The sequence below is a fragment of the Lepus europaeus genome, chromosome 2 (genome assembly GCF_033115175.1).
Source record: "Lepus europaeus isolate LE1 chromosome 2, mLepTim1.pri, whole genome shotgun sequence".
NCBI lineage: Eukaryota > Metazoa > Chordata > Mammalia > Lagomorpha > Leporidae > Lepus > Lepus europaeus.
The window spans coordinates 82,219,911-82,247,707 of NC_084828.1; the positions used below are offsets into that span (position 1 = coordinate 82,219,911).

The 27,797-nt window shown below is 41.4% G+C and overlaps 1 protein-coding gene across 8 annotated transcripts in view; it reads right to left on the reverse strand.

Moving 5' to 3' along the window:
• The window catches only part of LRCH3 (leucine rich repeats and calponin homology domain containing 3), a 133,217-nt gene that overhangs the window by 9,907 nt on the left and 95,513 nt on the right, over positions 1-27,797 (reverse strand). For 5 of the 8 annotated variants that reach the window (XM_062209313.1, XM_062209335.1, XM_062209294.1 and 2 more), the window contains exons 13-18: positions 21,568-21,618; positions 20,200-20,253; positions 12,464-12,512; positions 11,834-11,941; positions 10,370-10,476; positions 9,851-9,988 (exon numbers count right to left, since the gene is read on the reverse strand). In XM_062209313.1, coding sequence (XP_062065297.1) covers positions 9,851-9,988; positions 10,370-10,476; positions 11,834-11,941; positions 12,464-12,512; positions 20,200-20,253; positions 21,568-21,618 — 507 coding nt within the window. The remainder of the gene's footprint in view (positions 1-9,850; positions 9,989-10,369; positions 10,477-11,833; positions 11,942-12,463; positions 12,513-20,199; positions 20,254-21,567; positions 21,619-27,797) is intronic. The other 3 variants (XM_062209304.1, XM_062209353.1, XM_062209344.1) reach the window with 3 other exon arrangements.

Genomic DNA, 27,797 nt, shown 5'->3' on the forward strand with positions numbered 1-27,797 from the left:
TTTTTAAAAAAGATTTATTTATTTATTTATTTGAAAGAGTTACACAGAGAGAGGAGAGGCAGAGAGAGAGAGAGAGGTCTTCCATCCGATGGTTCACTCCCCAATTGGCCGCAACGGCCGGAGCTGAGCCAGTCCGAAGCCAGGAGCCAAGAGCTTCTTCCGGGTCTCCCACACGGGTGCAGGGGCCTAAGGACTTGGGCCATCCTCTACTGCTTTGCCAGGCCATAGCAGAGAGCTGGATTGTAAGAGGAGCAGCTGGAACTAGAACCAGTGCCCATATGGGATGCTGGCACTTCAGGCTAGGGTGTTAACTCACTGCACCACAGCGCTGGCCCTGGCTTTGATTTTTGCAAGTCAAGTGCTAAGCAGAGAAATTTTGGGGAAATAGTTTAAAAAGTATTCTTTGACTTTCTTTTTTCTTTTTAACTTTTACTTAGTAAACATAAATTTCCAATATTCTTTGACTTTCTAATAAATTTATTTATTTATTTATTTGAAAAGGCAGGTTTTATATATATAGCAATAGATCTTTCATCTGTTGGTCTACTCCCCACAAGGCTGCAATGGCTGTGCTGGGTCAGGCTGAAGCCAGAGGCCTGGAACTCCATACAGGTTTCCCATGTGGGTGGCCAGGGCCCAACCACTTGGATCATCTTCTGCTGCTTTCCCAGGTGCATTAGTAGGGAGCTGGTTAGGAATTGGAACATCTGAGACTTGAGCTGCTGCTCATATGAGATGCCAGTGTTACAGGCAGCAGCTTAACTCACTGTGCCACAAAGCCGGCCTCTATTTTATTCCCACTTTAAAACAACATAAACTAAATAAAACTTGGAGGAATAGCCAGAAAATTAATTAGGTACAACTCAGAAGTCAAATATAGCCACATTTAATACTTGGTTCATTTCCTTTCAGTCTTTTTTCAGAAAAAGAAAATCCAAAAAAATCGATAGTCTTTGTTCATAATATATAAAAGATGCATTATATGTCCACTTAATGGCAACATTTAACTTTTTAAAAACATTTCCATTTTAAAAGATTGGGTTAAATAACCTATTTTCCAAAGGATGACATTTTCCCTAATTAATAACAGCTTGTTTTTCTATAAAGATCTTTCAAGACTAGAAACTCAGTTACATTATATGACCAAGTTTCAGTCAAGTCTCTCACCTGGTGGGTTATCGTGGGATATAATGTAAGAAAGAAATAGGAATCTCATTTTCCAGAATGATTAACAATTCCAGTTCTACAAATTCATTGGCTGGGTTCCAATATGTTCAACCATCGTGCATGGAAGCCAGTCTCCAGAAAAAAAGGTTTCTTCAAAGATGGAAACAATAGTTTGTCACAGGATGAGGGGAAACCAAATAAATGACAGTATTGAAAGTACTGTAATTTTGACTTGAGAAAGGTAACAAGGGCTAGGATTCGCTTCGTCATAAAAGATAATACAACAAATGGAATGGAAGAAAAATAATCATTTTCAAATTTTAAATGAAGAAACTTCCAAAACGATCCAGAAAGAAGACAGAGTTCAGTTCCTATGGAGGGTACCTTATTTTCCCTATGCCACATCCTTCTATAACTGAGGTAAAAAGGCTTAAAAAAAGGAAACATCAGGGCCGGCGCTGTGGCACAGTGGGTTAAAGCCCTGGCCTGACGCGCTGGCATCCCATATGGGTGCCAGTTCTAGTCCCGGCTGCTCCTCTCCTGATCTAGCTCTCTGCTATGGCTTGGGAAAGCAGTAGAAGATGGCCCAAGTCCTTGGGCCCCTGCACCCGTGTGGGAGACCCAGGAGAAGCTCCTGGCTCCTGGCTTCAGATCGGCACAGCTCCGGCTGTTGCAGCCATCTGGGGATGAACCATCAGATGGAACCATCTGTGTCTCTACCTCTCTCTGTAACTCTTTCAAATAAATAAATATATTTTTTAAAGATTTATTTATTTTATTTGAAAGTCAGAGTTAACACAGAGAAGGAGAGGCAGATAGAGAGAGGTCTTCTATCCACTGTTTCACCCTCAACTGGCTGCAACGGCCAGAGCTGCACCAATCCGAAGCTAGAAGCCAGGAGCTTCTTCTCAGTCTCCTACATGGGTGCAGGGGCCCAAGGGTTTGGGTCATCTTCTACTGCTTTCCCAGGCCATAGCAGAGAGCTGGATAGGAAGTGGAGCAGCCAGGACTTGAACTGGCGCCCATATGGGATATCGGCACTGCAGGCAGTGGCTTTACCTGCTATGCCACAGTGGCAGCCCCAATAAAATAAATCTTTAAAAAAAAGGAGAAAGTTAAACTTATCAGGAGAAAAAAAACAATGGGGGTCCACACTGGTTAACGCCCATGGGAGCAGGGTCCTTCATACCCATTTTTTACAGGTGAAAGAAGTAGAAGAGAAGGTTGTTACTGGACACATGGCTTTCTCAGCTCCTGGCTACTTAAGGTAAGGGGGGAGGTACGGGGAAATGAGGCACAGGAGACAGTGACTGGGCTAAGATCTTAACTTTAAGAGAAACTGGGCACATAAAGACAACACATAACTATTACTTTTCATATACAATTCTTTGTTTGCCAGACATCTTCTCTCCATATACCAGGTTCCCTGTCTTCCTTGCAGAAATAAGACAACTAGTTTCTCTTCTTATGAAGAGAGTTTAACAACAGGTCAGGATTCTAATCTAAACTTGGGAGAAGTTGGAGCTGTTTGTGAAGGGGCAGACAGCACAGACAACTGATTCTGGTAAAAGAGGAATTTAGGCTACAAAAGAAGTAACCCAAAATTTCGGAAACTTGACTGTTCAGATGCCACAATCTATGGAAGGGCAAATAGGTCTGACAGCATAGGCAGAACAACAACTGAACAAAACAAAGAATAAAATGATAGGCTTCATGTTGTTAACTAAAAACTGGTCCAAGAGGGCCGGCGCCGCGGCTCAATAGGCTAATCCTCCGCCTTGTGGCGCCAGCACACCGGGTTCTAGTCCCGGTCAGGGCACCGGTCCTGTCCCGGTTGCCCCTCTTCCAGGCCAGCTCTCTGCTGTGGCCAGGGAGTGCAGTGGAGGATGGCCCAAGTTCTTGGGTCCTGCACCCGCATGGGAGACCAGGAGAAGCACCTGGCTCCTGCCATTGGATCAGCGCGTTGCGCCTACCGCGGCGGCCACTGGAGGGTGAACCAACAGCAAAAAGGAAGACCTTTCTCTCTGTCTCTCTCTCTCACTGTCCACTCTGCCTGTCAAAAAAAAAAAAAAAAAAAAAAAAAAAAAAAACTGGTCCAAGAATCACCACCATCTCATACAAAAAAGAAAGGAAGGCTCAGAAGAAAGATCACAGGGTCTGATTCAATATTCTCTACATGAGGACTACAAGCAACCTAAGACATAAAAGATGAGTGGGTAGGGTCGGCATAATGGTGCAGTGTGTTAAGCCACTGCCTGCAATGCTGGCATCCCATTTGGTTGCTCCGCTTCTGATCTAGCTTCTTACCAATGTGCCTAGGAAAGCAGTGGAAGATGGCCCAAGTCCTTGGGCCCCTGCCACTGAAGTGGGAGACCTGGATGGAGTTCTTGGTTTCTCTCTTCAGCCTGGCCCAGAATAGGCTACTGCTGTCATTTGGGAGTGAAGGATCTTTCTCTGTTGCTCTGCCTTTTGAATAAATAAATAAATCTTAACAACAACAAAAAAGGATGAGTAGAATAGCAAATTTCCTCTGGGATTTTCCCTGCAGAGAACAGATTCCTGCTGGATGAAGGGGCAAGGAGTAGACTCACTCTCTCCACAGGCATTCCTTTCTCCTCTCCCTTAGCATTTCTCACATCCCAGGAATGCAGGCTAGTGTTTTTTTTTTTTTTTTTTTTTTTAAAGATTTATTTATTTATTTGAAAGTCAGAGTTACACAGAGAAGGAGAGGCAGAGAGAGAGAGGTCTTCCATCCGATGGTTCACTCCCCAATTGACCGCAATGGCCGGAGCTGAGCCGATCCGAAGCCAGGAGCCAGGAGCCAGGAGCTTCTTCTGGGTCTTCCATGTGGGTGCAGGGGCCCAACCACTTGGGCCATCTTCTTCTGCTTTCCCAGGCCATAGCAGAGAGCTGGATTGGAAGTGGAGCAGCTGGGTCTCAAACTGGTGCCCATATGGGATGTCGGCGCTTCAGGCCAGGGCGTTAACTCCCTGTGCCACAGCACCGGCCCCCAGGCTAGTGTTTCATACTTAGGATCCAACTCCTTATTATATTCTTAGGAAAGCTATGTATCTACTCTTCAGAAAAGCATACAATTGTATACAATTTTAGGGAGTTCATGGAACTCCGAAAGCCTGAGGAGTTCATGAATCTCAGGTTACAAATCCCTCTCCTAGATGCAGCAAATAGAATGGTCAACAGGACACAGAAGAGTACAGATGGACTCAGGATTTTGTCTTAAGTCAACCCTCACAGTAATCCACTATCCCCAAAAGCTTTTCAAGAACTTCAATTGATGGCCGGTGCCGTGGCTCAACAGGCTAATCCTCCGCCTAGCGGCGCCGGCACACCAGGTTCTAGTCCCGGTCAGGGCACCGGATTCTGTCCCAGTTGCCCCTCTTCCAGGCCAGCTCTCTGCTATGGCCCAGGATTGCAGTGGAGGATGGCTCAAGTGCTTGGGCCCTGCACCCCATGGGAGACCAGGAGAAGCACCTGGCTCCTGCCATTGGATCAGCGCAGTGCACCGGCCGCGTCGGCCATTGGAGGGTGAACCAACGGCAAAGGAAGACCTTTCTCTCTGTCTGTCTCTCTCTCTCTCACTGTCCACTCTGCCTACAAAAAAAAAAAAAAAAAAAAAAAAAAAAAAAGAATTGATATAACTCTTGCTTTTTGGATAGCCAGTTATAGTCTTGTACAAGTATGGCTTGTTCTGAATAAGAATGTAATGCAAGTTTTAGGAAAGACAGTAATTGACAGTAATTACAACAACAGCATAATCTGAAAGGAATTAAGAAATAAACAATTTAGCTATTCTTGAATTTAAAATGGCTCAGAATTTTTTCAGGTTATCTCCAGTGAGTTATCACAGTACAATATTTATAATGATTTCTGATATAACTTCTAAGAGTGTAAATTGTACTACTAAATTGTAACACCTATGCCTACTGGACAACCAGGCAGTATTTTATCAAACATCTTTGATCCTCTCAAAATAATTAGAAAGATGAATTATAGTTTAATAGTTATACATGCTCTACGGTTGCAACCACATATACATTTCTGAATCTTTAAAATGCCTGCATATGTAACATCCCCTTTTAACAAAAGGAATCATTTTATGAATGCGGGAAAGAAATCATGACTTGTACAATAAATCCAGAAAGTGTTTATTATATTACACTCACTAGCCAGTTGTGAAAGAAAAATAATAAATTACATGCACTGATATAGTCAGAAAACTATCAGAGTGCTTATATTTGGTTTAATTTTACATTCTCAAAAAAAAAAAATGTTCTAAGAAAGTAAGCCACAAAGTTCTCTGAATGTTTATAGGAACAATATAAGCAAAGAAACAGTCTAAGATGAGGAAGGATAATTCATAAAAAGGAAAAATAGATGTAAATATTTATACTGAAATCTAGTACTCCCTGACAGAAATACCGTAAAGCAATATTGATTTCTTCAGAATAATCATCACAATTTGAAAGCAGGGTTAATTTTTGCTTTTATTTAAAATATCAGGAGCCAGGGCTGTAGTGTAGCAGGTAAAGCCACTGACTACAGTGCCAACATTCCATATGGGCACCAGTTTGAGTCCTGGCTGCTCTACTTCCAATCAGCTCCCTGCTTACGCACCTGAGAAAGTAGCAGAAGATAGCCCAAGTCCTGGTGCCCCTGTACCCATGTGGGAAAACTGGAAGAAGCTCTAGGCATCTGGCTTCAGATTGGGCCAGCTCTGGCTGTTGCAGCCATTTGGGGAGTGAATCAGCGGACAGAAGATATTTCTCTCTGCCTTTGCCTCTCTGTAACTATGCCTTTCAAATAAATAATATAAAAAAAAGTATCAGACAGTTCCAATCTGGTTAAGTCAAAGTCCAGTTCTTCACTTCCAAATGTTATAATGTGGCAGGTTTTACATATTTACATGTATCTTAAGTTTATAAAACATTTATTAACCAAAAAGATTCTCCCTTAAACAATTTGCTTAGTAAGGATCAGGGAACAGTACTTGATTTTAAATGTCACGATACACTATTTTGGGGCCGATGCTGTGGCGCAGCGGGTTAACGCCCTGGCCTGAAGTACCGTCATCCCATGTGGGCGCCGGTTCTAGTCCCGGCTGCTCCTCTTCCAATCCAGCTGTCTGCTATGGCCTGGGATAGTAGTGAAGGATGGCTCAGGTCCTTGGACCCCTGCACCCGTGTGGATCAGCACAGCTCCGGCTATTGTTGCCATCTAAGGAATGAACCAGCAGATGGAAGACCTCTTTCTCTCTCTGCCTCTCCTCTCTCTGTGTAACTCCTGGTACTGTGGCGCAGCGGGTTAACGCCCTGGCCTGAAGTACCGTCGTCCCATGTGGGCGCCGGTTCTAGTCCCAGCTGCTCCTCTTCCAATCCAGCTGTCTGCTATGGCCTGGGATAGTAGTGAAGGATGGCTCAGGTCCTCGGACCCCTGCACCCGTGTGGATCGGCACAGCTCCGGCCACTGTTGCCATCTAAGGAATGAACCAGCAGATGGAAGACCTCTTTCTCTCTCTGCCTCTCCTCTCTCTGTGTAACTCTTTCAAATAAACAAATCATTAAAAAAAAAGAACACTATTTCATGAAAAACTTTTATTTTTTAAAGAGGACTAATGTTCTTGACAGAATGCTTGGCAATGGATAGAAACTCAATAAAAATGAGTTAATTTTATTGTTTATTTTGTAAGCAAGTCTTAAGTAAGCTTCATCTCATTTTATACCCTTATTTCCCTAAGGAAAAGGTCTATGTATTTTATTTCTCTAAGCAGTTAAATATTTATGAAGTAGTTTTATTTTTACTATGCATATTTTACATTCTTGAATGGAAAGTTGTGTGTTCTGGTGATCAAAATGAAGTTCCTCAGCTACTCATGCTCTCTGCAGTAGCTTTTAGCACACTTCTGAAGTATTTCCCTTGGAACTGTAGAATGATAGATGTGTTCTTTTTATTTTTAATTAAAGAAAAGATTCTTAACTTACTTGATAGAAACTGGAAAGAATGAAAAGTGTGAGTGAACCTTTCCCTACTGACGCTGCCAAACAGCACAATTCCTACTGTCTTCATCACCATCTTTAGGACTAAAACCAAGTCTTCCAGAGCATGGTTGACTTTGGTGGTGCTATTGCGCCTCTCTGCCTTTTCTACAAAAAACTAAATGCTTATTTTTTGAGGTTACTAAAGAACAAAGAGGCTCTTTTCCTTAGAAGCACTAAGACAAGACAGGGTCATTAACAGAGCCTTGGGACTTTAGTAACAAGAAGTTCTAATAATTAGAACAATCTCAGGTACTTTGGAGGGATGAAGGATTTGACATCTGGAGAGGTAGCAAGACAAATGTCCAGAAGTGGCATCTATAGGCCTTGATACAACTGCCAATGAAGTAAAGACTTTGTATTATAAACTGCTTGCTACTTAATGAGTGACTAGAAAATAAGATGAGGGCAATCCTTGGAAAAGATAAACACTGTACAGTATCCAATCAAAGTCATCAGACGAGGGAACCAAAACCATCACAGAGCAGTAAGTACAATGTGAGAACTTTGATTATATCCTGGTTGTATCTGGCAGGGCACCTATAAAAGATATCCTTAGAGGCAGGCGCCGCAGCTCACTAGGCTAATCCTCCACCTGCAGCGCCAACACCCCAGGTTCTAGTCCCGGTCGGGGTGCCGGATTCTGTCCTGGTTGTTCCTCTTCAGTCCAGCTCTCTGCTGTGGCCCGGGAAGGCCGTGGAGGATGGCCCAAGTGCTTGGGCCATGCACTTGCATGGGAGACCAGGAGGAAGCACCTGGCTCCTGGCTTCGGATCCGTGCGGCGTGCCGGCTGTAGCGGCCATTTTGGGGGTGAACCAACGGAAGGAAGACCTTTCTCTCTCTAACTCTGCTTGTCAAAAAAAAAAAAAAAAAAAAAGATATCCTTAGAGCAACTGGGGAATCAGAATGTAACAGGTGGATGCTGGTGGTGCAGTATCGCTTTACGAAGCCCGAGCATCTTTCCTTAACACATGCTCATTCTCTGCTCACGGCACGTAGCTGTCCCCACTCAGCCTCAGCCTAACCTTGCAGGGAGCAAGAACTGTGTCACATCACACCGTGAAGCAGGGCGGGTCAGTCCTGTATCAGTCAGTATTAGTGACAGACTATGGGGAAGAGCAAGGTAGCCGCAACACTGAAATATACAGGGGGTAAAGTGTTAGGATATTTGCAACTTTCAATTTTTTAAAATTCATTTGAAAGCAGAGAGAGAGAGAGACAAATAGTAGGTCCTCCAAATGCCTGCAACAGCAGAGGCTGGGCCAGGCTGAAGCCAGGAGCCAGAAACTTAATCCAGGTCTTCCATAGGGTGGCAGGGACCCAAAAACTTGAGCCTTCACCTGCTGCCTCCCAGGGTGTGCATCAACAGGAAGCTGGGCCAGAATTAGAGCTGGGACTGAAAACCTAGGTACTCGGACATGGGATGTGGGCATCCCAAGCAGCATTTCAACTGTGCCCAAGGCCCGCCCTAATAACTGCAACTTTTAAATGATGCATTTAAGACACATACAGACTCACAAACACAGACAGGTAAAGCAAACATGGCAAAATGTGATAAATGTCAGGTCTAGGAACTCAGTGGTTCACTGTATTCTTCTTTCAATTTTTCTGAAGCTTGAAAATTTTCATAATAAAGATTTGAAGAAAAAAAAAGGGAAGGCTTGTCAACCCAAAGCCTACTCTTTAAAATCTTCCTTTTCACTGGCCTAATTTGGGCTTGTTAACTTCCCTTGCCTGGACTAATACAGGAGCCTCGGCCGGTGCCGTGGCTTAACAGGCTAATCCTCCACCTTGCGGCGCCGGCACACCAGGTTCTAGTCCTGGTCGGGGCGCCAGATTCTATCCCGGTTGCCCTTCTTCCAGGCCAGCTCTCTGCTGTGGCCCAGGAAGGCAGTGGAGGATGGCCCAAGTCCTTGGGCCCTGCACCCGCATGGGAGACTAGGAGAAGCACCTGGCTCCTGGCTTCGGAGCAGCAAGATGCGCCGGCCGCAGCAGCCATTGGAGGGTGAACCAGCAGCAAAAAGGAAGACCTTTCTCTCTGTCTCTCTCTCTCACTATCCACTCTGCCTGTCCAAAAAAAAAAAAAAAAAAAAAAAAAAATACAGGAGCCTCTTAACTAGCATCTTTCTTCTGGCCTTACCACCTCTGACCACTTGTCACTTAGCAGCCAGAGTCATCTTTCTAAACCACAATTATAATCATAGCATTGTTTTCCCTCAATTGCTCCAGTATTTCCTGTCTTCACTAACTCCTTGACACAGTTCATAGGGCCTTTGTCACAGGGGTCCTGGTTTACCTAATTTTGTCCCCTGCTGTTTTAATCTACACCCAGTGCGTGATCCATTCTAAAGAACTTAATTCTTTGAATATGCTAGGTTTTCAGTGCTACATGTACTTCCAGTTCAAGTTTTATCCCCTCTAGGAAGGACTTCCTGAGCTTTCCAAGGCAGAGTGGAATAGTCTCTTTATGGTATCCCCATAACACATTTCTCCTATGGCATTTATCATAGACTGTAAGATATTATTTACAAGTCTAAAAGGATTGTATCCCTAACACCAGCATAATGCCTGCCATTGTGCTTAATAAATGTTTGATAAACAGCCAACATTTTTAAGCATTATAAACTTACTACAGCTGGTGAGGGAACGTGAATGCTTGGGACAGATCGAGGCCGCACGTGATTGGCCAAATGGCAAAGGACAACACCATCAGTTAGAGCTGCTCCCAGATCACAAGGTAGAGATACTTTCAACCGGTATTCAATATGCTAAAGGAACAGGAAAAGGTGTATTAATTGAAGAGGGATTAACACATAGTACATAATGGAGTTATAATGAAATATAGTTAACTATAAATCAAGGATAAAAAGGTAATAACTCAAGTACAACAATCTCAATTTTACCCTTATAACTCAAGGAGTCAATGTATACGTGTATGTCAGTGTGATATGTATATATGTAAATGCAGATAATTTATTATTACTCTCATATAAGATTTCTTTATATCGTGAGGAAGAAAGCAAAGAAACAATTTTTTAAATGAATAGTGCTGGGAATGAAGCTTTACAGAATAACCCATACCATATTTTCTTAGAAAAAAATTGAAAAGAATTTCCTTAATAGAAAAAATGCAGTGGTAATGTACACACTTTGCGTAGTTGATCTATCAATTTCAGTTCTTCTTCTCTCTGTCTTGTAATGGGATCTGCAGAATCAATGGCAGGCACAGAAGATGGAAGAAGGGATGAAGAATGACCTAGAAAAACATTAATACATAAGACAGAAAGGCAACTGCCAATGCTATTAAAGTATTTAGATTTGTTTGATCATAGCATCCTTGTAAATATAACACATTCTACTTTCTGAATTGAGTTTTGAAAAATATTTTTATTATGGAAATTTCAAACATAAACAATAATGGGGAATTCTATAAAATTTCAAATATAAACAATAATATATATATTTATAATATTAATATATGCTTACATATTATATATTTATATAAATACAAATATGGAAATTCTATAAAAACTACAAAATATTCACTACCCATTTGGCTCAACTACTTTTATTTGATTACATTCATTTATTTAAAGTTAATACACATAGAGATAAATATATAAATCATAAACACAGAGATCAATAAATTACCCTTACAAAGTGAACAAAACCAGGTCTATGCATGTAACACTACCAATACCCAAAAGCCTATCTCAAGTGCCCTGCCCACCAGTACCCAAAAGATACCACCAGTATCCTGGACTCCTAACATCATAGATTAGCTCTGTCCATTTTTCAACTTTCTATAAATTAAAGCACATTTCATTTTTCTTCTGTTGTCTGGCTTCTTTTGATCAATATTATGTTTACAAGACTTATCCATGTTGATTTGGTAATTTGTCCATTTTCATTGCCTAGATTGAATTCCATTGTACAAATAAATCACATTCATTTATCTATTCTATTGTTGGACATTCCATTTGGGGCCATTATGAATAGTGCTGCTATGCTTATTTTTGTACTTATCTTTTAGTATATGTGTGCATATGTTTCTGAAAGTAAAGCTGCTTGATTATAATAGGGAATATAAATGGATATTACTAGTAGATAATGAAAACAATTTTCCATACTAATTTACACTCCCACCAGCAGTGCAGTGTGGTTTGATTTTTAAATTTTACTGTAAGTACATCTGTAAGTTAAAGCCATTATTTTTGACTTGACATTGTTTGTTTCCACCTCCAGATACCTTCTCCTTTGGCAGTCAGGCAGAAATCTATTATATTAACTAAAAGAACATGAGATTTTAAGTAGATTTAAAAAAAAAAAAACACGGATTCATTTTGAAGAACACAAGCCAGATTTCATCAGTACAGAAAAAACAGAACGAGCTCATTACAAAGAGGAGCATCCTCTCAAGCCTCGATATAGCATGTTATTTGTTCTCTCTACAACCTGCTTTAGGTGCTACAAAGAAACCTCTAATTGAAACAAATTACACAAGGTTTTCCTGTTAAAAGTGCACTCACAGACACATGCAGAGTGTGTAAAATGCCAACCACCGTTATTCCCTACCCACCAACCCTCTGCCTCTTAAAATCACTATCACCTGCCTTTATTTGCTTCTGCCCTGACAGCTGGTCGGAAAAGGAAGCTTTCAGGGCGCTGGGGCTGATTTCTCTGGACAGCAGCAGGAAAAGGATATGCAGGGGAGTGATGAACTAAATCAGTGATGAAAAGCAAAAATGGGATTAAAGGAGAACAAAAGAAAATTAAAAATAATGTAGACATACATGTTACAAAAGTTCAATAAGTAGCACATAAAGAAGAAAACCAAATTAAATACGGCAATGATATAGAATGATAATTCTGTTTATTCATGAAAAGCCTGGAAGCAGGGAGGATGATTATATGTGTTTTTAACTTCCATGTTATTTCTGGTATATCAACACAGAACAACTGTTAATATCCCAAGCACAGTCTTTTTTCTTTCCCTAAACACAGTCTCTTGCAAACCTATAGCCCTCCCAGCTTGCGCTCATTTGTTCATATCAAAGAACTGTGTGGTTGAACAACTGGCTGAATTAAAAAAATGGAAAAATGTACAGAAAGTTTCTAATTTTGTTTCCTATTTCCATCTCTGAGAAAAAGAAGCCATCACTGTCTAAAGAGAAACTTATCAGGAAAATTCTAGGAAAGAATTATAATCTTGACATAGTTAATTGCACCTTTATGTCTGTTACCTGTTTCTGTTGTAGGTGAACTTGACATAGCATTACATCTGTCATCACTCTGTGGAGAAACAGAAATAGATCAATAATTATTCCACAAGAGATATGAGGGTACTTTAAAATGTAAAAAAGTGGAAATAAAAAAGTTTATTTTTAATTTTTGTGCAGAAGCATTTTGAAATCTACACAGTTTTTCATAATACATATTTTTCATGAGCTTTTTAAGGACCCCTTGTACACATAGATTTCAAAATGATGCACACACACACACACAAAAAAAAAACCAAACAAACCAAAACCTCCTCTCAATTCTATTTTCCACAAACTTTAAAATGCCTTTGTGCCTTCCACATATTGGTAACTCTGGGATTATAGAAGAAAAAAAAAAATCTATGCAACTCTCCCTCAAAATTAATCTAGAGATGAGAATTTGTCATTATTATTAATTTTGAATGTTTTTTTTAAAATGCAAATTTTCCCTTTGTGTTTTATGTAAGGCATTATCTGAAGATGGTCCTGTTATCTAACAGGCCTTTTCTACAATAATCATCCTAATGAAGAAAATTTCCCAGGCGCCGTGGCTCACTAGGCTAATCCTCCGCGTTGCGGCGCCGGCACACCGGGTTCTAGTCCCAGTTGGGGCGCCGGATTCTGTCCCGGTTGCCCCTCTTCCAGGCCAGCTCTCTGCTATGGCCCGGGAAGGCAGTGGAGGATGGCCCAAGTGCTTGGGCCCTGCACCCCATGGGAGACCAGGAGAAGCACCTGGCTCCTGCCATCGGATCAGCGCGGCGGCCATTGGAGGGTGAACCAATGGCAAAAGGAAGACCTTTCTCTGTCTCTCTCTCTCTCACTGTCCACTCTGCCTGTCAAAAAATTAAAAAGAAAAAAAAAAAGAAAGAAAATTTCATCAGGAAATATATGGGAAAAACAGAACAAAGGTTTATTTCCTAGTAATATTTCTCTGGAATCATTTCTAAAGTTATTTTTTCTCTTGAGAATAAAATTTAATATTTTAAGAAAGCTGATGGCGTTTTCTTCATTTCAGTGAGAAAAAGTGTGTTTACAGATGTATTTTCTAAAACAGTATTTCAATCTAAGATGTTTGCAATTCATTGACCAAGAGAACCATAAAAAAGAGAGCTAGATAAACTGGCATAAATTCACCTTCAAAAAGGGAAATGTAGTCAAGCTTATTTAAGAAGAAATCTTTGTGGTTGGTTTAAAGATGCTAAAGACTGGACAGGGAAGCTGAATCAATAAAAGCCAGAGTAATCAATTTTTCAGGCCTTAACATTTAATTAAATTTAAATATAACTTTTATCATATGATAACTAAGACATTTCTGAACTAAGAATGCCTTTAAAACAAACACATGTACTCATCTGCTCCCATGTCCAACTCCTTTGGGTTCAATATTTTCAGAAGTCTGATCTCTAGTTCGAATTGTGCCAGATGAAATTAATGACAGAGAACTTAAATTACAAAAAAGAGGAATGGTCATGTAGCTTGGCAGTTAGGTCAGGCTCAATGCCCACTTCCAGCTCCTAACTCCAGCTCCCTGCTGATGCAGATCCTGAGAAGCAGAGCTGGCCTATGTAGTCAGGGTCCTGTCATCCACATGGGAGAACTGGATTCTGTTCCCTGCTCTCTGCTTCAGCCAGGCCTAGTTCAGTCCAGGTAACTGCAGCATCTGGGGGTGGATAGGTGCTCTTTTATCTGTCTCTCTAGTAAATAAAAATCAATACAGTAAAGATGTGGGGCCAAGGTTGTGGCATAGTAGGTTAAACCTATGATACCAGCATCCCATATGGGCACTAATTTGTGTTCTGGCTATGCCACTCCTTATCCAGCTCGCTGCTAATGTATCTGGGAAAGCAGTAGGAGATGCCCAAGTACCCGAGCCCCTGCCAACCATGTAGGAGACCTGGAAGAAGCTCCTGGCTCCTGACTTCTGCCTGGCCCAGACCTGGCCATTATTCCGATCTGGGGAATAAAACAGCAGATCAAAGATCTCTCTCTCATCTGGGGAGTGAACCAGCTGATGAAAGATGTTGCTCACTCTCTCTTCCTCTCTCTGTAACTTTGTCTTTCAAATAAATAATAAATCTTAAAAAAAAGATGTTCGGGGAAAAATTGAAATCCACACATAATTTTTCACAATACACATTCTCTGTGAACTTCTTGAAATTCTCTATCACATCATCAATGAAAAAGACATTCACCAAGCTTATAGATGCAAATAAACTAAGTTTCAGGTGCTGAGGAAAAAAATTTAAAATTTAAATAAATTGAATTTAAAACAAAGAGTAACAGCAACTAGTGAAAAGAATGAACAGGTAAATGAGGCAAAAACTTCACGGGGCTGGTGCTGTGGCATAGTGGGTAAGGCTGCCACTTGCATTGCTGGCATCTCATGTGGGTGCCAGTTTGAGTCCCAGCTGCTCCATTTCTGATCCAGCTCTCTGCTCTGGCCTGGGAAAGCAGTAGAAGATGGACCAAGTCCTTGGGCCCCTGCACCCGTGTGGGAGACCCAGATGAAGCTCCGGGATCCTGGCTCCCGGCTTTGGATCGGCACATTTCCTGCAGTTGCAGCCATCTGGAAGTAAACCAGCAGATGGAAGATCTCTCTTTCTCTCTGCCTATGCCTCTCTATAACCCTGCCTTTCAAATAAATAAGTCTTTAAGGAAAAAGAAAAAAAAAAGGAATGAGGCACTTAAGTCTATTTTTTAAAAAAATGTTAAAAACTTTATTCATAAGGAAATAGATACCTTTCCTTATTTTTAGGGATATGAGTAACAGGTAGGAAGGAGAAAGTTGGCTAAATCAAGACATGCTCAAGGTCCAATGAACAGGTAGAAAAACAGTAAAGGCAGAGATTAATTAATATAGGGGGAAAAGTATATTAAAAGTTATTACAGAAGTTATTTATAAGACACAGACAAGAAATTTGAGCCCATTAAGGAATAAAAGGGGAAAGTTAACAGGTAACTTTATTAGATGAGAAATGCTGAAATGAACTGATGCTATAAGGCAATGAATGTCCCCTGCTTCCAGAAACAGCAATTGACAATAAACAATATAACTGGCTGTGATGGAAATGAAGCCAGAATAAAATGATGACTTCTACTATGTACTTTCATTGAACTATCAATCTAAGTGACTTGTACTTGAGAACACTGAAGTTATTAGGTCAAGTCACTCTTGGGACCATTAATTTCATCTGGGAACTCTTGAAGAACCAGAGCCAAAAAAAAAAAAGGCTTAGGAATACTTTCAGGATGGACACAAACTCATTTTTTAAGCCTGACTAAGCAATAAAAGAAATGAGATCATTCTTAAATAGACTGTATTACTGTAGTAAAAAGTAATTGGGAGAGGATGGGAATGACTGGTGTAGTAGCACAGCAGGTTCAGCCTCCACCTGTGACACCAACATCCCATTTGGGCACTGGTTTGAGTCCTGGCTGCTCCACTTCCAATCCAGCTCCTTGCTAAAGTGCCTGAGAAAGCGGTTGGGCCCCTGCATCCATGTGAGAGACCCAGAAGACGCTCCAGGCTCCTGGCTTTGGATTGGCCTGGCTCCAGCCACTGTGTCCATTTGAGGAGTGAACCAGCAAATGCAAGATTTTCTTTCTCTATAACTCTTTCAAATAAAATAAATCTTTTTTTCAAAAAAATTAAGTGGGATGCCAAAACATATAGATTAAATCTTCGCAGGTCTGACAGAAGAAAAGTTGGACTTGTCATCTATCTTAAATCTTATGACAGTGACTGTGAAACAAGAAAACACCACCTGTTTCACTAACTTCTGGCATATTCCTATTTGGCCTTTCTTAACTATGACTCAGAGAGAGTAAGGCTCTGAGGTATTCATTGAGTATAACCACTTATCTTCTTGCCCATACTTCTACCATGGTACTAGGTACGAACCTTCCTTGAAAGAATTTTGAAAAAAATCACTGAAATAATTTTCTTGTTAATACAAATACCAGGGTACTTCAAAAAGTTCATGGAAAATGGAATTAAAAGATAAATTACGGCTGGCATTGTAGCCTAGCAGGTTAAGCCACTGCCGGTGATGATAGCATCCCATATGTGTGCTGGCTCGAGTCCTGGCTGCTCTACTTCCAATCCAGTTCCCTGCTAATGGCCTGGAAAAGCAGCAGAAGGTGATGGCTCAAGTACTTGGTCTCCTGCCAATAATGTGGGAGACCCACAAGTAGCTCCTGGCTTCTGGCTTTGGCCTGGTCTAGCCCTGGCCATTACAGCCATTTGGGGAGTGAACCAGGGGATGGAAGATCTCTTTCTCTCTGTAACTCTTTCAAATAAATACATTCTTTAAAAAAAGATAAATTTATTTTTGGAGGAAAAAAATTTGAAATCCATGCATACATTTTTTTCCCCCACCATATGTGTTTTCCACAAACTTTTTGAAGACTGTATAAGGAACACAGTTGAAAGAGGCTGGTTAACCTGGAAGAAAATAATAGATAAACTTTTTTCATGAGTCATCCAGGTACACAGAGCATCTTCAATGATGACCAGAGATAAGGTTCATCAGGCTTTAGGTGCTATGAGGTCAGGGGTGGGACAGGGCGATGGCATCAGTATTTAGAAGGATATCAGGCAAAAATTTGAAATATTATAATAAATTAAAGAACTAAAAATATCCAAGAAGGAAAATTAAATATTTAGGAAAAACAAAAGATATGAGATATGAAAATTAGAAATCATTTAGAAGAAAAACTACAATTGAGAAAATGAGTCCTGTGCTAATCCTAAGACTGGAGAAATAAATCTGATAAGTCACAGGGCTTCCTTTTTTTTTTTTTTATGAAGCAATTTCTTTCTCATCTACTCTTTTTATTTATTTATTTATTTATTTTTTTTATTTTTTGACAGGCAGAGTGGACAGTGAGAGAGAGAGACAGAGAGAAAGGTCTTCCTTTGCCGTTGGTTCACCCTTCAATGGCTGCCGCGGCCCGCGCGCTGCAGCCGGCGCACCACGCTGATTCCAAGGCAGGAGCCAGGTGCTTCTCCTGGTCTCCCATGGGGTGCAGGGCCCAAGCACTTGGGCCATAGCAGAGACAGAATCCGGCGCCCCAACAGGGACTAGAACCCAGTGTGCCAGCACCGCTAGGCGGAGGATTAGCCTATTGAGCCGCGGTGCCGGCCACAGGGCTTCCTTTAAGTGAGCAGAACTGACATGAACAAGAACCAGTGTTGCAGGTAGAAGCTTAGCCAGAATTCTATGACACAGTGCCGGCCCCAGGACATTTACTTTCAAAGATCACCTAATTTAGAAAAATTCCTTGTTTTTAAAGGTCATCTGATTTTAGAAGATCAGGGGGCTGGCGCTGTGGCGTAGCAGGTAAAGTCACTGCCTGCGGTACCGGCATCCCACATGGGCGCTGGTTCAGGATCCAGCTGCTCCATTCCCCATCCAGCTCTCTTTAATGGCCTGGGAAAGTAGTGGAAGATGGCCTGAGTCCTTGGGCCCCTGTACCCATGTGGAAGACCTGGAAGAAGTTCCTGGTTCCTGGCTTCAGACTGGCACGGCTCCAGCTGTTGTGGCCATTTAGGGAGTGAGCCATCGGATGGAAGACCTCTCTCTCTCTTTCTCTCTCTGCCTCTGCCTCTCTGTAACTTTACCTTTCAAATAAAATAAATAAATTTTTAAAAAATTAGATGCAAATACTGACAATTAAAATACAAGTATATATATTCTGACAAATAACTGCATTTCATAATCTGGGGATTTTTGCTGTAGTTTTTGCAAATTCCATTTTTTCTTTAACAAAATGGTTTGCGTACTCAGCCATATCATTATTTCCATAAACTATTAAATCTCACCTTTAGCTTTCTAAATTATTTTCAGTGCCAGGATGGAAGGTGTGGTATTCAATTCAGATTCTCAGGTCACCAGATCTAGATTTGAACTCAGCCTTACATTTACTAGCTATGTGACCTTGGACAAGTCACATTCTGGACAAGACATTCTGTGTCTCAGTAATCATTTGTAAAAGGGCAATAAGTTTAAGTTGAACTCTTTTTTTTAAAAAGATTTATTTATTTATTTTGAAAGAGAGAGAGAGGATCCTTCATCTACTGGTTCACTCCTCAGATGGCTGCAATTGCCAGTGCTGGGCCAGGGCAAAGCCAGGAACTTCATTCAGGTCTCCACATGGGTGCAGGGGCCCAAACACCTAGGCCATCTTCTGCTGCTTTTCCCAGGCATTAATAGGGAGCTGGATCGGAAGTAGAGGAGCTGGGACACAAAATGGCACCCATAGGGGATGCTGTCATCTCAGTTGGCGGCTTTACCCGCTATGCCACAATGTCAGCCCCTAATCTTAACTCTTGATTGTTGCTATAAGAGTAGACAAAATTTTGGTAGAGTGCCTGGATCATCAGGGCTCTCAATGTTTTTCTACAGTAATTTATTAATTGTTCTCATGCCACTGAAACTCCAGAGGCTGGTGGTTGTATTCATCTACAGGACTGCCCAGTTAAAATGTGCATATATCCATTTCAAAGGAAACGAAAATGACAGAATACACAGACGTTCTGACAATGACTGTTAAACTAATAGGAATCTCCTGCTGAAGCCTGTGATTCATGCAGTGGTATGCACAGTGTCAGCAGTTATCCGCACATGGGACAGGAACTGCTAGACACTAGACTTCGAACTTCTAATTTTCAATACTACTGTGAACAAATTAACATAAAACATGATGGGAAAAGCATTCTATAAATGGTTAGAATTCTCTTCCAAAGCTGGTAAGACTAAAACTCTTGTTACACTCATTTTCAGCTGATGAACAGGAAAAAAGTCAGTATTAAAAGTACATAGCATTCCGGCCGGCGCTGTGGCTCAATAGGCTAATCCTCCGCCTTGCGGCGCCGGCACACCGGGTTCTAGTCCCATTCGGGGCGCCGGATTCTGTCTTGGTTGCCCCTCTTCCAGGCCAGCTCTCTGCTATGGCCCAGGAGTGCAATGGAGGATGGCCCAAGTGCTTGGGCCCTGCACCCCATGGGAGACCAGGACAAGCAGCACCTGGCTCCTGCCTTGGGATCAGTGCGGTGCACCGGCCACAGCACGCCAGCCACGGTGGCCATTGGAAGGTGAACCAATGGCAAAAGGAAGACCTTTCTCTCTGTCTCTCTCTCTCACTGTCCACTCTGCCTGTCACAAAAAAAAAAAAAAAAAAAAAAAAAGAACATAGCATTCCAATTAATGGGTTTTGTTTGACATAAAAAAAACAAGAACAATCTTGAAATGTATTTAAAACCAAAAGCACAGTATTTTCATTAGCTTATATATATAATAAGACAAAGTCAGACACACTGTTGTGTAATTAGTGTTATGGAAAGAGACTCCATTTGACACATAGGTGACTCATAAGCTTCGAAGGAATGATTAATAAAGCAAGTGCCTCTGGAATCAGAAAATATATTAAAGACACAAATATCATGCTATGTCCTCTTTCTCCAAGTGATGTACAAAGCCAATAAGGTTCTCAATGTGATGCTTTACTCTTCTGAATTATAGTTGCAGAATTTGGGGACATCAGGTGAATCACAAATGGTAGTACAGGGAAATAGTTTTAGTTACTTGTAAAGCATTTACTGATACTGCTCATCATGTTTTATGGTATTCAGATAGTTTCTCAGTGAAAAGTACAATAGCTGTTCTTCAATTTCTAGAGACAATATTGTAAAACTCAATTTTGTGCAAGACTCTTACCACTAACAAGGCACTATCATCAGTGTGCTGAGACCTTCGGGATGGGAAGGGACACTGGAGAGATGGAGAAAAATGAAGCAATGTCAAAAACAAACTATGCACACACGTGACATATCTCACAAATATACACACAAGGAAAGAGACATATTAAGACATACTTTTGAGGGTACTGAGAGTTAGCAACACGTTCATAGTCATCTGGAATTCATGCACCATAGAAACTGGTAAATTTCAGTACTAAAAATCAGGACTGATTTTCTTTCAAACAGTTTAAAAAACTTCAAATATGAACTACTGCCTAAAAATTTTTCTAAAGCAAGGAAGAAACAGGGATAACTCTGTTCACATATGAGAAAGCTGAAGTATAGATATAGCAATAACAAAGAATTTGGGGTCACTTAGTAAGCTAGTGAAAATTAAATAATAAACGCAGAGTCATGATTTCTAGTCTAGGCATCCCTTCATTGAATTCCTTAGACAAACTAATAGTATAATTAAAAATTTTGAAACTGTTCATGTAATTTTCCTGTGAAGCTTTAGATATTACAGAATGAATTACTTGAGAATGACCATCGAGAAGGAAATGTTGGGTCAACAAAGGAAAAATGTATGAAACTTAGTAAGCTTTATCCAAAGTTTTATATAGAATTATTACAGTCACCACCAACACAGTAAAGACCTGAATGTTAGGTTTTCAACCAACATTTTACAGAAAGCAAAGTCCACATTCACACAAAATATGTCTTTATGAATTTTAAGGGAAATAATGATCATGAACTGAAACAATTAGAATGTAAAAATAAAGGGAAAATGGCTCATGTAGAATTTAACTATAATAAAAATATTCATCTAGTTATCTTCATTTTAATAAATCAAACAGGTGTATACATTTTAAAAAGGTGAAGCAATGAATTTTATGTTAACTTATAATAAAATATTACTTGATATTATACAACTAATGTATACAAAGTACAACTGATCACACTGAAATGACCACTAAAGCGGAAAAGACCATACAGGATCTTTTTTAAGACTGCCACAATTTACAAGCGTCAGATCAGTTCTCAAGGCTCTGTCTCATTACACAGCAAGCTTCCAAAATGGATGGGATGTGATGATGTCCCAGAGGGCTGAGGCAGGCACATCCTAATCTCTTGATGGTTATGTATGGATGAAAGGAAATCTGATATACAGATTCTTAAAAAAAACTCCCTGGTCTGTATCTTCTCCCTCAAAGTAGAATTTTGTGATTGAAAAAAAGAAAATGGCAGTATTTTGATCACTGAAAACATGATAATCACACCCAAAACATGTCATTCCATTGCAAAAACAATAAATTCCAAAGAACAGATGCCGATGTAGACTTACCTCACCATCTAAGGTGGGCTGTTGTTTCTGTGGACTTTGTGATGCTTTTTGCTGCATGACCCCGCACCCACCAAGAAAAGGAAAGTTGGTTAGAACCAGGACCACTGGAAAAGATAAATTCTATTTACTAAAATAATCATGCTCATGAATGTATCTCTTGAAAAGAACATTTTTCCAGAGTTACTGTTAGAAGAGGTCGCCCTTGGGGCCCGCGCTGTGGCGCAACAGGTTAACGCCCTGGCCTGAAGCGCTGGCATCCCATATGGGAGCCGGTTCAAGACCTGGCTGCTCCACTTCCGATCCAGCTCTCTGCTATGGCCTGGGAAAGCAGTAGAAGATGGCCCAAGTCCTTGGGCCCCTGCACCCTCATGGGAGACCTGGAAGAAACTCCTGGCTCCTGATCGGTGCAGCTCCGGCGCCTACAGCCAATTGGGGAGTGAACCGGCAGATGGAAGACCTCTCTCTCCCTCCCTCCCTCCCTCTGTCCTTCCCTCCTTCCCCTCCTCTCTTTGTATAACTCTGACTTTCAAATAAATAAATAAATCTTAAAAAAAAAAAAAAAAAAGATGAGGTCGTCTTTTCCTTAAATATCTCATAATTTAAATGAGGATGAGCAACAAACTGATAAACAATATTTTCCTTTATCAAGGAGAATTTATAATTTTTTTTTTTTTTTTTTTTTTTTTAACAGGCAGAGTGGATAGTGAGAGAGAGAGACAGAGAGAAAGGTCTTCCTTTTGCCACTGGTTCACCCTCCAAAGGCCGCCGCGGCCGGCACACCACGCTGATCCGAAGGCAGGAGCCAGGTGCTTCTCCTGGTCACCTATGGGGTGCAGGGCCCAAGCACTTGGGCCATCCTCCACTGCACTCCCGGGCCATAGCAGAGAGCTGGACTGGAAGAGGAGCAACCGGGACAGAATCGGGCACCACGATCGGGACCAGAACCCAGTGTGCCGGCGCCACAGGTGGAGGATTAGCCTATTGAGCCGTGGCGCCGGCTGTAGATAGTCTTGATTAAATGCCAAATTAGAATTTGACCTTGGAATCCAAGATGGCGGAATAGGAAGGGAGCACATTGATATTCTTCAGCAAGACACAGGTTAATAAAAGTGGAGATACTGCAGGGTCAAGGAAGAGTAGGGGAAGAAACAGCAGAGGAAACTCTTCCGGAACTAGTGATTCACAGTGGACCTGCGTGGAGAGCGTGGGAGCCCAAGTTCGGGACACCAGCAGCAGACTCAACGCACCAGCGCTGGAACGCGAGGTGAGCCGAACCTCAATAGCCCGAGACACCAGCAGGCAAGCGGAAAGAGGAGGCTAGAGGGAACGAGGCTTGAAACTCCGTGGGGAAAAGTTCACCAGGCTAACTAGAAGAGAGAGAGGGAAAAAAAAAAAGTGACCGAAACGGACACGAGTTTCTCTCTCTCCGCTCATCCCTCAAGGGCGAGCAAGACAAAGAGCAGGCGCCATTTTGGTCATACGTCATAAGCAGGGCGACCTCAGGTCTGCACCGGCCCTGAGCCTAGCAGAAAAACCTGACTCTGGGGGGAGGGGTGAAATAACTGGAGATTAGCATCTAACTTGGCAACCCAGTGGGAGACTGCAGGAGAATTGGAGCCCACACTGAGGGCAGCAGAGATTCCCTGTGTGGTCCTTGGGAAAGAGCTTCCAATCTCTGGCTCCTGTGGGTATATCATTTGCCTGCTAACTACCTCCCATTACATTCAGCTGTGCGGAATTACTTCCCTTTTGAATCAACAAAAGAAAGAGACATTTACCACACCTAACCTGGGAGTGTCATCTTGACACACCCTCAACCCTGAGGAACCAAACACAGCTCTCAGTCCACACCCATCTCAAGCCTCTAAGGCTCCACCAAAAGCAGACAGTCCACTTAATCTAGAGTCATAGTATAACAAGAAAAAAAAAAAAACACCACAGTGAAGAAACCAAATATCTCCAACATGCCATACAACAAACGCAAAAACCAAGCTAACAAGAACAAGGAAGACACTATGACGCCCCCAAATGAAAAAGACACCCCAACTCAAGATTATGAAGATGATGAGATAGAAGAAATGCAAGAAGCGGATCTCAAAATATTGATAAGAACATTAAGAAGTTCTCAAAAACAAATTCTTGAACTACAGAAATCCTTCATGGACAAGATAGAAAATCTCTCTCGTGAAAGTGAACTATTAAGGAGGAATCAAAATGAAATGAAACAACTAGTGGAACAAGAAACTCTGATAGTGACTAGAAATCATAATGAAATGAAGAATTCAATAGATCAAATGACAAACACATTAGAGAGCCTTAAAAACAGAATGGGCGAAGCAGAAGAGAGAATATCAGACTTAGAAGACAGAGAACAGGAAAGGAAACAGGCAAACCAAAGAAAAGAAGAAGAAATTAGAAATCTAAAAAATATTGTTAGGAATCTACAGGATACTATTAAAAAATCTAACATTCGGGTTCTAGGAGTTCCTGAAGGCATGGAGAGAGAGAAAGGATTAGAAGGCATTTTCAGTGAGATACTAGCAGAAAATTTCCCAGGTTTGGAGGACAGAGGCATCTTAGTACAGGAAGCTTATAGAACCCCTAATAAACATGACCAAAAGAGATCCTCACCACGACACGTCATAATCAAACTCACCACAGTGAAACATAAAGAAAAGATCCTAAAAGGTGCAAGAGAGAATCGTCAGATTACTCTCAGAGGATCTCCAATTAGACTCACAGCAGACTTCTCATCAGAAACCCTACAAGCTAGAAGGGAATGGCGAGACATAGCCCAGGTACTAAGAGAGAAAAACTGCCAGCCCAGAATATTATATCCTGCAAAGCTCTCATTTGTGAATGAAGGTGAAATTAAGACTTTTCATAGCAAACAGAAACTGAAAGAATTTGTTGCCACTCATCCTGCCCTGCAAAAGATGCTTAAAGATGTGTTACACACAGAAACACAGAAACATGGTCACCAATATGAAAGAAGGTAAAGGAAGGAAACCTCACAGCAAAAGATCACAGGAAGCTCAATATCTCTTTGACATAGAATTAAACTCTGATGCACTGTTAGAGCAATGTGTTAAAGTAATCTATTATGTTCTCTTGATGTCTGTTAAATTCTAATTGTTCAAAAACAGCTGAATTTTTATTAAGAGCTATGGGTTATTTAACTATGTGCTTATTTTCAAAGACTTGAATAATCACCTTGTAACAATGATCAAATTTGGTCTATGTTATGTCATGATTTTAAGGAATCTTAGTTCAACCAGATATTTTGGATTTTGATATTGGTCTATTATGCTATGTTATATGTGCGTACATATTATATGTCCACATGGGGAAATTTTATTAAGAGTTTTATTTTAAATGGCTTTTAGATAAGATTGTCCATAAATTTAAGCTGCTAAAATCAATCAAAGAAACATTTTAATTTGTGTGACCTGAATCTGTGTATCATATGTTTTAAACTTGTTGGTAGAAAGAAACTAAAAACATTTTATATGGTTGTGCTTAAGTTTACTGGTTAAACAAACTACACCATCTTAGATATTTAAGAGGTGTTTTCAAATACATGATTCTTAAAATTTATAGAAGGCATTGGACCTTCTGGTAAATGTTTTATTAAGTTCTTATCTAAGGGTTGAAACGGTTTGCTAAGTATTCATGTAATATTGCTATTGTCAGCAAGTGATCTAGGACTTGCTCCCTCATTTCTCTATTCTAAGCCCAACTTGTTCTTTCATTTCTCTATTCTCTTCAAGGTAGGGAACTAATTCTATTATGAAGGAATCTGTAGGATGCACAATTTAATCTTTAGAGCTTATAAGAGATGGCTAACATTTTTCTGTAATAGCATAGCCAAAATAAGAGCTTAAATAATAATCTCATAGCTAGATTCACATCGCCATCAGCGAAGTATACAGTAAGTAGAAAAAAAAAAAAACCTCCCTTTCAGATCAAAGGGAAAGAAAGTTTTAAAGTGAGAATATAATTTTCCTCATGGGCATTGTCTACCTTAGAAAAACTACTACAGAACATGCCTATGACTATAGACTTGTAGTTCAGGCCACCGAAGATTAGAGATGGGACATGGGCACTCCCTTGACTTGCATCCTCTGGTCTGCTTTAACACAAACCAGGAGGAAAAGAAAGCTCGGCATCAGAAGCAATGGGTGGCAGGCCTATTAATGGCTGATCTGTACAGTGATCTGCCCTCAAGCAGACCCAACAGGCCAGTCCACTGCAGTGGCTTTCAATGTGGTAAGTCTGGGCTTCAGCAGAAGTCAGCTTGTGAAGAGCCCTGGCAGCTCTGCCAAGAGTTGGGTCACTGGAAATGGACCTGCCCTGGAGTCGAAGGATGCCCAGGTCAGAGCCACAGATCTTATTGGCTCCAAGCTGAAAAGCCCTTCACTCAGCCCAACTTCCAAAGTGACCACTGCAGCTGAGGGGATGGTCAAGTAGGGTCAGCAACATTGCAGGCAGAACTGTAAATTTCTTGTTAGAGATGCCACCTGCCTTTACCTGGCCAGCTCTCCTCCCAGGCCAGCCAAGTCATGAAAGTCAACAGAGTGCCTTCCCCTAGGAGGTTCACACCTCCCTTAGGATATACCCCATGTGAAGAGATAGATAGGTCTGGGCCTCTTAACTTACAAGGCCTAAAGCCCACCAGATTATTATCAAGCCCCTTCTATCAGGTTCTATTTGCCTCTCAATCAGAAAACTTAATTGTAGCTTAGACAGCACCTTTCTTAGCTCCTCTAAATAATGACTCTGTCCTTTGTTCTAGACCCTGTCTAGTGCACTTGGGCCTCATTCCTTTGTAATCATAACCTCTACTCTACCACTAATGGCTCTACTCCCAACCTGTGTGTACTGATGGTCCTCTTCCCCACTTAATGCTGTATAATTGTTCAGACCTGGTAAATGCCACTCTTAGGATCATTGGTTACTATCCTCACCCTGTCTTTTATGACCTTGTCTAAATATGATCAGAGTCGGGGAACTTGGAAGGCTTCCATAGCCTTGGCAACTCATGACGACAGCCTAGTGTGGTTACTGGCGCCATAAACTAGAGTGTCAATTTGTTGGGTCAACAACAGGAGCCACTGTGCGCTTGCTCCTGATGTGGGATCTCTGTCCTTAATGTACTGTACATTTTGATTTAATGCTATAACTAGTACTCAAACAGTATGTTTCACTTTGTGTTTCTATGTGGGTGCAAACTGTTGAAATCTTTTCTTAATGTATACTAAATTGATCTTCTGTATATAAAGAGAATTGAAAATGAATCTTAATGTGAATGGAAGGGGAGAGGGAGCGGGAGAGGGGAGGGTTGCGGGTGGGAGGGAAATTATGGGAAGGCGAAGCCGTTGTAATCCATAAGCTGTATACTGGAAATTTATATTCATTAAATAAAAGTTAAAAAAAAAAAAAAAAAAAAAAAAAAAAAGAATTTGACCTTGATCTGTCAGGCAGGAGAGAACAATTTTAAACTTTTTTTTTTTTTTGACAGGCAGAGTGGATAGTGAGAGAGAGAGACAGAGAGAAAGGTCTTCCTTTTTGCCGTTGGTTCACCCTCCAATGGCCGCTGCGGCTGGTGCACCACGCTGATCCGAAGCCAGGAGCCAGGCGCTTCTCCTGGTCTCCCATGCGGGTGCAGGGCCCAAGCACTTGGGCCATCCTCCACTGCAATCCCGGGCCATAGCAGAGAGCTGGCCTGGAAGAGGGGCAACCGGGATAGAATCCAGCGCCCCAACCGGGACTAGAACCCGGTGTGCCGGCCCGCAAGGCGGAGGGTTAGCCTGGTAAGCCACGGCGTCGGCCTATAATTTTAAACTCTTAAGCAGGAGAAAAACATGAGAGAAGAGAGACTTCTGTAATACTTTCAAAAACAAACCTTTTTATGTTAATATGTTAGGAAGAAATATTAGAAAAGATATTAAGGGGCCGGATTCTATCCCGGTTGCCCCTCTTCCAGGCCAGCTCTCTGCTATGGCCCGGGAAGGCAGTGGAGGATGGCCCAAGTGCTTGGGCCCTGCACCCGCATGGGAGACCAGGAGAAGCGCCTGGCTCCTGGCTTCGGATCAGCGCGGTGCACCAGCCGCAGCGGCCATTGGAGGGTGAACCAACGGCAAAAAGGAAGACCTTTCTCTCTGTCTCTCTCACTATCCACTCTGCCTGTCAAAAAAAAAAAAAAAAAAAAAAAAAAAAAATTAAGGGCT